At 46.7% G+C, this 12,426-nt stretch overlaps 1 protein-coding gene across 1 annotated transcript in view; it reads right to left on the bottom strand.

Annotated features, from left to right (window-relative positions):
- ralgdsb (ral guanine nucleotide dissociation stimulator b) overlaps positions 1–12,089 on the bottom strand; it is a 56,393-nt gene extending 44,304 nt beyond the window's left edge. The window contains exon 1 of the mRNA XM_035526909.2: positions 8,444–12,089. Coding sequence (XP_035382802.1) covers positions 8,444–8,461 — 18 coding nt within the window. The 5' untranslated portion in view covers positions 8,462–12,089. The remainder of the gene's footprint in view (positions 1–8,443) is intronic.
- Positions 12,090–12,426: the final 337 nt, after the last annotated feature.

Genomic DNA, 12,426 nt, shown 5'->3' with positions numbered 1-12,426 from the left:
GTTTGTGTGATGAACTACAGAGTGGTGTTTGTTGAACTACAGAGTGGTGTTTGTGTGTTGAACTATAGTGGTGTTTCTATGTTGAGCTGCAGAGTGGTGTTTGTTGAACTACAGAGTGGTGTTTGTTTGTTGAACTACAGTGGTGCTTGTTGTGCTACAGTGGTGTTTGTGTGTTGAATTACAGAGTGGTGTTTGTGTGCTGTATATGATTCTGATAATTTGCCAGCAGTCGGCAGACATTTTCTAGAATGTTTATGGAGTTCTACTTTTTCTACTTTTGAAGACACTTTTCTCAAATGCTTAGTTGAACATTTGTAAATTGGAACTCTTGCTGTAAAAACTCTTACTGTGAATACAAAAAGCACTTTTTAAATGTTGAAATATTTTTATACTTCACACATGCCTCTATGATCCACACTGTTACACACTGCACAGTCTTCAGATTTTTTGTTAGATTTTTATTCATTACTGTTTTTTCCTACAGCTCTTCTTCCATATCTCTACGCAGAGATGAACATCATACCAGCCTACCCAACACAGAGACGTACATCACACCAGTCTACCCAACAGAGATGTACATCACACCAGTCTACCAAACACAGAGACGAACATCACACCAGTCTACCCAACACAGAGACGTACATCACACCAGTCCACCCAACACAGAGACGAACATCACACCAGTCTACCCAACACAGAGACGTACATCACACCAGTCCACCCAACACAGAGACGTGCATCACATCAGTCCACCCAACACAGAGACGTACAGATGTACACACACAGGTAAGGTGTTCAGCATACACACACACACACACACACACACACACACACACACACACACACACACACACACACACACACACACACACACACAAGAATCAAATAGGATCACGTTGCAGACCAGTAATTGTAGTTTATTCTGGTGCCAAACACACACACACACACACACACACACACTCCCCCATACACACATTATAATTATTACTCCTCCATAACTCCATCACCAAGGAGATGCTATTGTATCTCGGTTTCCATGGCTACAAAAAAACAAAACAAACAGCAACACAAGCACCTTTATCATCCTAGGGCAGTCCCACCCAGCCCAGTTCTGGTACAGTCATGGTCCAGACATCTGATCTGAGAGCACAAGCCTGTCAGAACCATCCTACAGGCCCGGGGACCGACTCCACTCAGCAACAAAACAACAGGACAGTTCAGTTTTCTCCCAGAAAAATCACACACACACTTCCTTTCCCCCTATCCACTATACACCATTACCCCCCCACACACACACTTCCTTTTCCCCCTATCCACTATACACCATTACCCCCCCACACACACTTCCTTTCCCCCTATCCACTATACACCATTACCCCCCCACACACACACTTCCTTTCCCCCTATCCACTATACACCATTACCCCCCCACACACACACTTCCTTTCCCCCTATCCACTATACACCATTACCCCCCCACACACACACTTCCTTTTCCCCCTATCCACTATACACCATTACCCCCCCCCCACACACACTTCCTTTCCCCCTATCCACTATACACCATTACCCCACACACACTATGAGAGAAGAGCACTCTCCCTGACACACACCCACACACCCACACACCCACACACACACACACACACCCACACACACCCATCCACACACACACACACACACACTTCCTTTCCCCCTATCCACTATACACCATTACCCCACACACACTATGAGAGAAGAGCACTCTCCCTGACACTCATACACACCCACCCACACACACCCATCCACACACACACACACACACACACACACTTCCTTTCCCCCTATCCACTATACACCATTACCCCACACACACTATGAGAGAAGAGCACTCTCCCTGACACTCATACACACCCACACACACACTTCCTTTCCCCCTATCCACTATACACCATTACCCCACACACACTATGAGAGAAGAGCACTCTCCCTGACACTCATACACACCCACCCACCCACACACACACACTTCCTTTCCCCCTATCCACTATACACCATTACCCCACACACACTATGAGAGAAGAGCACTCTCCCTGACACTCATACACACCCACACACACACACCCATCCACACACACACACACACTGCGAGAGAAGAGTAGACTCTTCCTGGGGGAGTTTTGGAGCAGGTGTGGGATCACGTGCAGATAACAGCAACTTGTGAGATCTACACACTCACACGCGCACATGCACATGCACACACACACATACACGCACACACATGCACACACGCACACACATGCACGCACGCACGCACACACACATGCACGCACATTACACACACACGCACACACACACACACACACACACACACACACACACAACAAACATGCAGACACAGGCCCACACCCACACCCACACCCACACTGTCTGTTTTAGACAGCTGATCAACTCCATCTGTATATGACATCAGTGGTTCAAATGAAGAGGATATGATGAAATCTGAGTTTGGTTGCAGTGTTTTAATAAATCTATTCACACACACACATGTAACCTTTGACCCCCTGATCTTGACTGCGGGTTCAGACAAATAAGGTGCTCCAAACTCTGTGTAGCTTTATTTCTGTGTGTAATTAGCAACAATATGAGAAAGTGTGTGTGTGTGTGTGTGTGTGGGGGGGGGGGTGTGACAGAGAGAGAGAGAGAGAGGAGGGATAGAGAGGGAGAGGGATAGAGAAAGAGAGAGGGATAGAGAGAGAGAGGGATAGAGAGAGACAGAGAGAGAGGGATAGAGAGAGACAGAGAGAGAGAGGGATAGAGAGAGAGAGAGGGATAGAGAGAGACAGAGAGAGAGAGGGATAGAAAGAGGGATAGAGAGGGAGGGATAGAGAGAGACAGAGAGAGGGATAGAGAGAGAGAGAGAGAGAGAGAGGAGGATAGAGAGACAGAGAGGGGTAGAGAGAGGGATAGAGAGAGAGAGAGGGATAGAGAGAGACAGAGAGAGAGGGATAGAGAGAGAGACAGACAGAGAGGGATAGAGAGAGAGAGAGAGAGAGAGAGAGGGATAGAGACAGAGAGAGAGGGATAGAGAGAGGTGGGGATAGAGAGAGAGAGATAGAGAGAGAGGGGGGATAGAGAGAGAATAGAGAGAGAGAGAGAGAGAGAGAGAGAGAGAGAGAGAGAGAGAGAGAGAGAGAGAGAGAGAGAGAGAGAGAGAGAGAGAAAGTACATTCAGATTTTATGACTGGCAATGAGTGGCACTGGAGAAGAATTGCATCAGTTAATGAGCCAAAACCTCAGACACAAGCAGCACAAGAGATGAGGTGCAAAAGTGTGTGGGTGTGTGAGGGTGTGTGTGTGTGTGGGGGGGGTGTGTGTGCATGTACTGATTTCAGTCTCCTTAGATTAAAGAACATGAAACCTCTGCAAGTTTATATTTGGGACTATTCCTGAATAATAACTGCTATTGTACAACACACACACACACACACACACACACACACACACACACACACACACACACACACTCATAAACAAACAAGTCAGAATAAGCAGGACAAAAGGATAACCAAAGCTCCTCCAAGTCTTCGTGGTTCAATCACAGCTTATTGACTCAGGAAACAGGAGCTGCGCTTTCTGCAGCGGCAGTTATCGGCCTTTCCAGGAAGTTGCGTGACTTTCTATCATAAAAATCCATGTAGGACCTGCAGAACACACACTTCTACACTGAGAAAATAAACACAAAGCTGCCAGAGCACTCGCTCTCGCTCTCTCACTGTGTGTGTGTGTGTGTGGGTGTGTAGGAGATAAAAAGCGCACCAGAGAAAAACAAGTCAGGCTAACAGCTGGAGAAGAAACCCTACTCCTCTGTTACGCAACCGCGTGCTCCTGGTCTGTCTGAAACCATCTCAATCAGGCCAAACACGCACGAGGGCTTCAGGCGGAACTGCTTCACCTCAGCACGCGCTCTCTCCTACGGCGTGTGCGCCATCTCGCGGCTGCTGTTGGCAGTAGCAGAAAAGGCAGCACAACCCAGAAAGCGCCCGTCCACGTGTCAGGCTGCCCGGCCACTGTGAGGGGGTTCACTTCAGCAGAGGTGAGATGTGCGAGCCAGGTGTGAGCCAAGCGTGAGCCAAGCGTGAGCAAGGGCTAGTGAGTGCAGGACAGACTGATAGTGTGGCAAACTGAAAAACTGGGTCATCTGAAAAAAGATTTGTCTGATCAGTTTTTTTTTGTCTGTGAATGTAAAAAGTATTCAGGTCTCACCCGTTACAAGTCTTACTGAAAATCTCTCTCTCTCTCTCTCACACACACACACACACACACACACACACACACAGACACACACACACACACAAACATACACACACACACGCGCGCGCACACACACACACACACACACACACACGCGCACACACACACACACACACACACACATTTATATGGATCTGAGTGTGGGAGGAAGATCTGTCTACTAAAAAAACTGCGGAGACAAGAGCAGAATTACAACGGCGCCATAACCCACACACGCACACACACACACACAGACAGACACATACACACACACACACACACGCAGACAGACACATACACACACACACACACACACACAGGCACACACACGCACAGACACACACACACATACACACACACACACACACACACACACACACAAGACACAGACACACACAGACACACACACACATACACACACACACACACACACAAAGACACAGACACACAGACACACACACACATACACACACACACACACACACACAAAGACACAGACACACACACACACACACACACACACACACACACACACACACACACACAAGTTTAATCAAACCTAACCCAAACTTCAGTAACCACAAACTCATTTTGTTGTTTTAGAAATTGAAACATGAAGCTTTGGTCTGAACAAAATGCACACACAAAATGAGAGTGAAGGACAGAAGAAACAGAAAATGAGAGGGAAGGAAAAGTACTAAAGAAAGAATGTCAGAAGAAAGGGAACAGGGACAAAATAAAGGAGAGAAGAGCCAGGAGATGCTGCGGGTCTGTGCTCTCCACGGGCCGGGCGAGTCGCCAGTCACGGCTGGCCCGCTGCTTGGTTTCCGTAGCGACGGTGGAGTGATATGGACCTTGTGTGAGTTGGTGGGGGGGTGGGCAAAACAGAACTCGCTAGCACAAATAAGAGACCGAGAGAGTCACACAACTCAGAGTTTCGTGTTCACTTCTCCACGGAGTGTAAATCACGACAAAGATTCAGCGGCGTCTGCTGGAACATGCGTAGCGCCGCGCACATGAGCTACACAGCTTATTATTAAGGATGAGAACACCAGAACCAATGCAGGATTTTCAGTGTGCATACATCACATTTATGGCATTTAGCTGATGCTTTTATCCGAAGCAACTTACAATTATGACTGAGTAGAACGTGAGTAATTGGGGGTTAAGGGTCTTGCTCAGGAGCCCAACAGTGGCAACTTGGTGGTGGTGGGACTTAAACCAGCAACCGTCTGATTACAAGAGAAGTACCTTCACCACTGAGACACCACTGGCCCCCTCTATCCCTCTCACTTCAGGGAACCGATGAATGTTCTTCTCGGTGGAGAGTGATATATCTCCATCCCTTAAACCTGCTTCTTCATGTCCATCTTAGCTTTTACAAGTCTGGGTCCCAATTCACATCGCCCTGGTTCAGATGCTCCACCTCACTGACTTACCCGTTACTGAGCCAGAACTTGAAAAGCGTCAGTCTGAATAACTCTGGACCCCAGAATCTCAAAAAAACTCTCCAAAACAAGACTGAGATTTGTAGAAGGTGTGTGTGTTTGTGCGTGAAAGAAAAACTGGCTGACAAACTCCTGTAGAATATGAACTCTGTGTGTGTGTTTTCATCTCTGCCTGAACACACATCCCCTCAGCTCAACTCCTGCCACTCACACACTCAATGCTCCTTCTCTTCTCCTCCAATCACGCTCAACTACAGCGCAGTTTATATAAAAACACTTATCAACTACAGGCCAGTTTATATTGTATATACTTTATACAGGCATCCACATTTTTCCTAATTAACATAAAACACAGAGAAATACAAAGTAATACACGTCAAAATAAGACACATTAAATACATTCACCAAGAAATATATATTTTCTCATGACTAACATCATGTCTAGAGATTTTTAATATATCTAGTCCCAACCAGCCTATAATATTTCTACACACTGTTCAAATATTTTTTAACATTGATATATGTTTTAATTACGTGAGAGCAAAAAAGTTGGAGGACACATGATGTCTCTCTGGGGCTCATTCATGCTCTCTGTCATGAACCAACTACCCACATCACTGGTCCCGGTCGGCATGTCTCCCACCAGGCTTCTGTGTAAAGATTCTGAGTATATGATAGGATACAAATGCACATTCCTGCACATATTCGCCTCTCTGTGAGCTCATGTGAGTTATATATAATACATTACACTCCATGAATAAATTATAAAGGCTTGGTGGGGAAAAGAAGTCGAAGAAGACAGAAAGTTCAGCAGGTCCAAAGGCATTTCAACTTCAGAAATACGTTGCCACATTATGTGTGTGCTAGAGGCCTTGTACAGGGTACAGGGTAGAGGTTAGTGGGTTCAGTGCAAACAACAGCAAACAGAAGGTAATATAATACACTGCCTGTTTATCCCTAGTGCTGTACATGGAAAAAGTACTGTGAACATATAAAACATGTTACATGTGCCAATCTTTACAGTGCAGGAAGGGTGGTAGTAGGTGATCACAACTGCCTCACTGAGATTTAATCCTGAACACACTCTCACACACAAGTGCCTACCTTCCTCACACACACACCCCCTCTGTAAGGAAGTCAAGAAGACAGCAGGACGTTCAGAGACCCCTGTTAGGGTTCCAGACTGCCGGAGAACTACCAGGGTCCACAAACAGCAGAAGCATGTGTGAAGTGAAGTGTTCACTTTTACAATACACCAGGCCATGTTCAGCAATGAAGATACAACTCGGATTCTTCATGTGAGCAAGGAGAGACAGACTTTGCTAAGCACCACAAACCGTTCCTGATAACAGCAGCGTGTAGCTGGGCTCTGAGCTCTGTCTCAGAAACACACCTCTCTCTCTCTCTCTGTCTCAGACACACACACACACCTCTCTCTCTCAGACACACCTCTCTCTCTCTCTCTCTCTGATACACACCTCTCTCTCTCTCTCTCTGTCTCAGACTATACATTTCCTTTACATTATGCACCAGTCATAATTATGTTGCAAACAAGGGTAGCAAAACAAAACCTCTTTGAAATTCACTCTTGTTGCAAATTTACAACAAGCAAATATCAGTGGGGGGTGAATCTCTAGTGTATAAAAGAAGAAGTTAAATCACTGACAAAGACTTCTCCTGTTGTAACCATGGCGACTGAAAAATGCCTGCAGAGATATACAGCTTTCTTGAGCTCTTTCTGTAGATCATCAGGGAGTTTGTGTGTGTGTGTGTGTCCATGACCCATGGGTCATGGGTCATCTCTGGCAGCCTCCATTACTGTCCACTTGCCTGAACCCAACAGTTTGTTCTCAGGAATTACAACTCAGTCACTGTGACGCTACTGAAGTGGACAAATTTGATGTAGAGCCTCATATCCTTCTGTTTATATGGTATTACAATAATACACTGGCAAAGTGTAATTACAGTTGAACTGAAATAACAATTAACCCAAAGTTTAAAAAACTAAATCTTTTTTATATATATATATATATATATATATATATATATATATATATATATATATATATATATGTGTATGTGTATATATATGTCTATGTATATATGTCTATGTATATATGTATGTGTATATATATATATATATATATATATATATATATATATATATATATATATATATATATATACGCACACACACACACTCGATGCTGTGGCCTAGGTCATAAACATTAGTACAAGTTGTTGTGTTCTTTTTGCTCTGATGACGAGCACAAAAGCCACTAAAATAAATATACGCACATCCAACACACACACACAACACACACACAATCCACTGCGCACAGCCCAGGGTCGGCGTGCCATAACAGCTTACAAAAGACATGGCCTCGCGCCAAGCCTGTAATCCTTTTTGTAGAGACACAGCGATGATTCTCAGCTCGAGGCAATTGCACGAACAGGAATTCATTGTTATGGTAATTTATTTATTTTAATCAGCCCTAGCAACTGCATCCAAGCCCCATGCGTGTTTGGCCTGTTGTAGCTCACTTATATCTGGTTTTCCTCCTGTTAGAAAAACAGAGCACGTTGCATTATAATGACACAGATCCAGTTTGATCTACGAACTGGTCTGGAATTCGCATGCTTCCGACCCTCGAGCAACGCCGCTGGAATCCCCGCGCCAGCGCTGTTCACTCCGCTAAAACGGCGAGTTGAAAGTCCTTTACCTGCGTATCCAGCATCATCGTTAATCAGCGAGGAGACATCGCCCCGGGCTCGCTGTTCCGGTCACGTCTCGGCTTCTGGTGGGCTTTCCCTAACCCCCCTCCTACAGCCTTGTGGGCTCCACATACGGCGAACCGGAGACGTGTGGGCCCCGTTAACCGTGGCGCCTCTGCCTGCACACGTGCAGGAGCGGAGAACACGGTGGAGTTTTAAACCCCGACGCGCAGTAGATGAAGAGAGCCGCTCGCCGCGAAAAGCGCACAAACGTTTGCAATTCCACCAGCGCGTCGTTTGTTCTATTTAACTCTCGACTTGCCGCGATGATCCGAACTTTTCAACAGCTAAACGGACAAAAAAAAGTTCAGAGCGTGACCACCGCGGTGTGAGCGTGACTGGCGAAGCGGGGGCAACACAACGCGGCAGAGGAAAGACGTGCGCGTGTGCGTTTAGCTCCAGCTGCACGTCCTTTCCCTTTAAACAGTGCACCTCCGCAGCCTACAGCACGAGACCCCTCCCGTGCCACCACCACCGCGCGCGGAACACTATCCCGCCTCACGAGCTGTTCGCTGCTTTGCTTCAGGTGCGACACGGGACGCGCTGCAGGACGTCGGGACGACGCGCCGATGAGGCCTGCCCGCCGGTGACAGAGAGCCGATCACGCGATCCCGGTGATTCAAAGCCAATTTAAAAAATGTCAAACTGATGTTTCACAGTCCGGTGATTAAAAAAAAGCTGCTGGAATCGCGGCGATGCAAAGCGAACGGCAGGCTGCAACAGCCAGAGTGAAAAGCACAGAAGAAACGGGCCATTGTTCCGGCCAGCGCGGGGAGACGTCTCTAATAACGCGCAGACCGCACGGAGCACAATCGCGCAGCCCGTGCAGGGGTGCTGGGCCGCGCGCTACACATTTCCATTTCCAGACATGTACTCAGTGAAATTCCATGCCGTCCAGGCGAAACGAGCCCATCTTCACGTGATGATCCGCACGATGTAGGTCGCATTCGTGTGCATGTCCGTGTATTCTCGCGGAGCTCGAGGTCGCAGGACGACTTTAATCACAGACTTCCATTCCTCGTGTCCCCCAGTGACAAAATGGACGCCTCTTCGGATGTCCGCTTTTTAATAAGCTACACGGCGCTTCCACATTCTCTCCGCTCCGGCGTACAAATCCTCCTCCGCGCTCGCGCCTGGTCCTGCCGACGCGAATATCACGCGAGACGCGCGAGTCCCGTCACACGCGACGCTTTTTTACGCAGTGATTCCGGGAACGACAGCCTCGGACGATGATACGCGTGCCAAGCGAAGCCTGAGCACGAGAGAGCCTAGTTACTAGCCTCGCGGCGGACTCCAGACCTTCCGCGGATGGATGGGTGATGATGACACCCTGTGCAGACTGCATCAGTACCGCCCCTTCACGAGATCCCCCCCCCCCCGTCTCTACTTCTCTGGGGTGCTTCCACAGAACCGATCCGGGCGGTGCACGCACCAGGCGGCTCGAGACGCTGACCGAGAGGGGAAGACGGGAGAAAGAGGCTGCAGCCGACACTCGCGCCGTGATGTGGCTCACGCCTGATGCTGCGGATTTGACCTCGATTTTAAAACTGCTCCCTTACGAGGATCCGCGGCCTCGGAACACAATACAGCAAGGGTTTACTGTATCTCCGTTTGCTGACTCAGCAATCTCAGATGTCTCTAACTAAAACTCGATTCCCTAAAAAACCCACACAAATAAAGACATAACTGATGCGCGTGTTAATATTCACGACTTTGAAACCTAGCCTGCACTAGGCACTGCGCATGCGACGTAAATTGAAGCGTTGGGCTGGAATGAGACGGCGCCACCATTGCGCGCGCTTATGATCTGGGTTTGCGAGTCTTCGTCGTAAACGCGCTTCACCTCCGCGCGCTCGGGAGCTCGCGCTCACGGGGCCGCTTTCACCTACGATATCACGCGCATTATCCACGGATGAGACGCAGAGGGCGAGCGCTTCTCCAGCCCATTAGAATACTGGCTTTTACAGGGCCTTTTACATTCAGTTTTTACAATTAATATTTACGTTTTTACTTATATTTTAAATTCGATTAACTATTATTATTATTATTATTATTATTATTAGCCCGAAACGTGCAGATATAAGCGTAATAGTTAAATAGGAGGCAGATGGAGGACGCGCTTAAAACGAAAAGTGAAGACTGACTGGTGTTTTGATCTGGACACTGTCTCACACATTAGTGCAGTATAAAGAGTAAGACAAAAGAAGAGTGGAAAGATGGAGGGATAGTAAAGAAATGGCAGAAAGAGCAGAGAGAGAGGGTGAGAGAGAGACTGAGTGAGAGCATGGAGGTGTGAGAAAGGGGGCGGGGCTTATGACCCCTAAGGACTTTGGCATGATTCAGGCCGGCTGGGCAGGAGCACACTGCTGCTAAAGCAGAGACCAAACCAAACCCTGAAATGACGTTCTCCTCCTGGGTGAGAGACCAAACTAAACCCTGAAGTGACGTTCTCCTCCTGCTGAGCGCGAGACAGAAGCCCAGACAGAAGAAGAGCGGTGTAAGGGTCTGTCAAGCCCAGCACTGGGTTATAACATGTTAATTACAGTTGAAATGTTTTGCATATGCCAACACTGTAAAAACAGGGATTTAAGTTTAATACTAAGATCTGTGTCAGTTTATTGAATATGTTTTCACATGCAAAACAAAAATAAAAGTGTAAGTTTATATTTGGGACTATTCATGAATAATAATTGCTATTGTACAACACACACACACACACACACAAGGATGAACAACTATGATACAAATACATGGATACAAGTAATGCCTTAAAAGGGTATGTTGAGAATTAGCTGTAAAGCACCGTTTGTAAAGTTTTGTAAAGCTAGTTTTGTAAAACTGCAAAATGCTACATGATTGTCACTGCCCCATATCCAGTGATCTTTACACCATACAAATATACAGTTTAAAAGATAACTTTAGCATGTGTGTTCATAAAAACAGAAAGCAATGATATACTCTGTACCTCTAACAAAACGAGTTTTTTTCTGATTAAAACAAGCAAAAAAACCTCCACCCTGACAGTAAAAGTAATTAAGGGACATGTTAACGACACACATCATCACTTCCTCACACTGCAACAGAGTTTATAAAAAGTCCAATTCAACTGTAAAAACAAACAATTGTGGTGAAGTGCAGCAGTAACAGATGGGAGAGCTGTGCTTATACTCCTTCCAAAAGCAACATTTTTAATCCGATCACTGATACATTTAAGCCCCTGTAACAACCTCGAACACATAATGGAGACATTGAAGATTTGTAAGGTCTTAAGAAGACAGCCTGGGGACAGGCTGGAGACTCCTCCACGTGTCCCTCAATGCCACGTCCTGCCCCAGGAAGATGTGAAGAAGTTTTTCCCCTAAAGGAGGATTCAACCCTCAGGTTCTTCAGGAAACCGAACGCTGTACGAGAAAATGTGTTGTGGTGGCTGATGCTTTTTTTGAGGGACTTTTCCTGGCAAGATCACTACTGTATAGTGTTGAGAGCCTGTAACCATAGCTACACAGGAGTAATGCCAAATCCGTGGCTGTATGGTTTAAAACGGTTTTACTAGAGAACTCAACTTAGACACGGTAAATGGATTTTATAATAATCAACAAATCTACACTGAACAATTTCCTAATGTACAAATCACAAGAAAAACCAAAACACTGCCCTCACGTCCAAAAAAAAATGAAACAGTGGGGTGAGTTCTGACAGAAGTTACAGGAATCGGGGGGGGCGGGTGTTCTGAATCAGTTTTCATAATAGTGAGAGAGAGAGAGAGGGGGGGGGGAGAGAGAGAGAGAGGGAGAGAGAGAGAGGGAGGGGGAGAGAGAGAGAGAGAGAGAGAGGGAGAGAGAGAGGGAGGGAGAGAGAGAGAGGGGGAGAGAGGGAGGGGGAGAGAGAGAGAGAGGGAGAGAGAGGGAGGGAAAGAGAGAGAGAGAGAGAG

This window comes from Electrophorus electricus, chromosome 8 (assembly GCF_041902795.1).
Source record: "Electrophorus electricus isolate QZ-2024a chromosome 8, ASM4190279v1, whole genome shotgun sequence".
Taxonomy (NCBI): Eukaryota; Metazoa; Chordata; class Actinopteri; order Gymnotiformes; family Gymnotidae; genus Electrophorus; species Electrophorus electricus.
The sequence above is the reverse complement of the archived record's forward strand: the minus strand, read 5'-3'. Positions and strand labels throughout refer to the sequence as shown.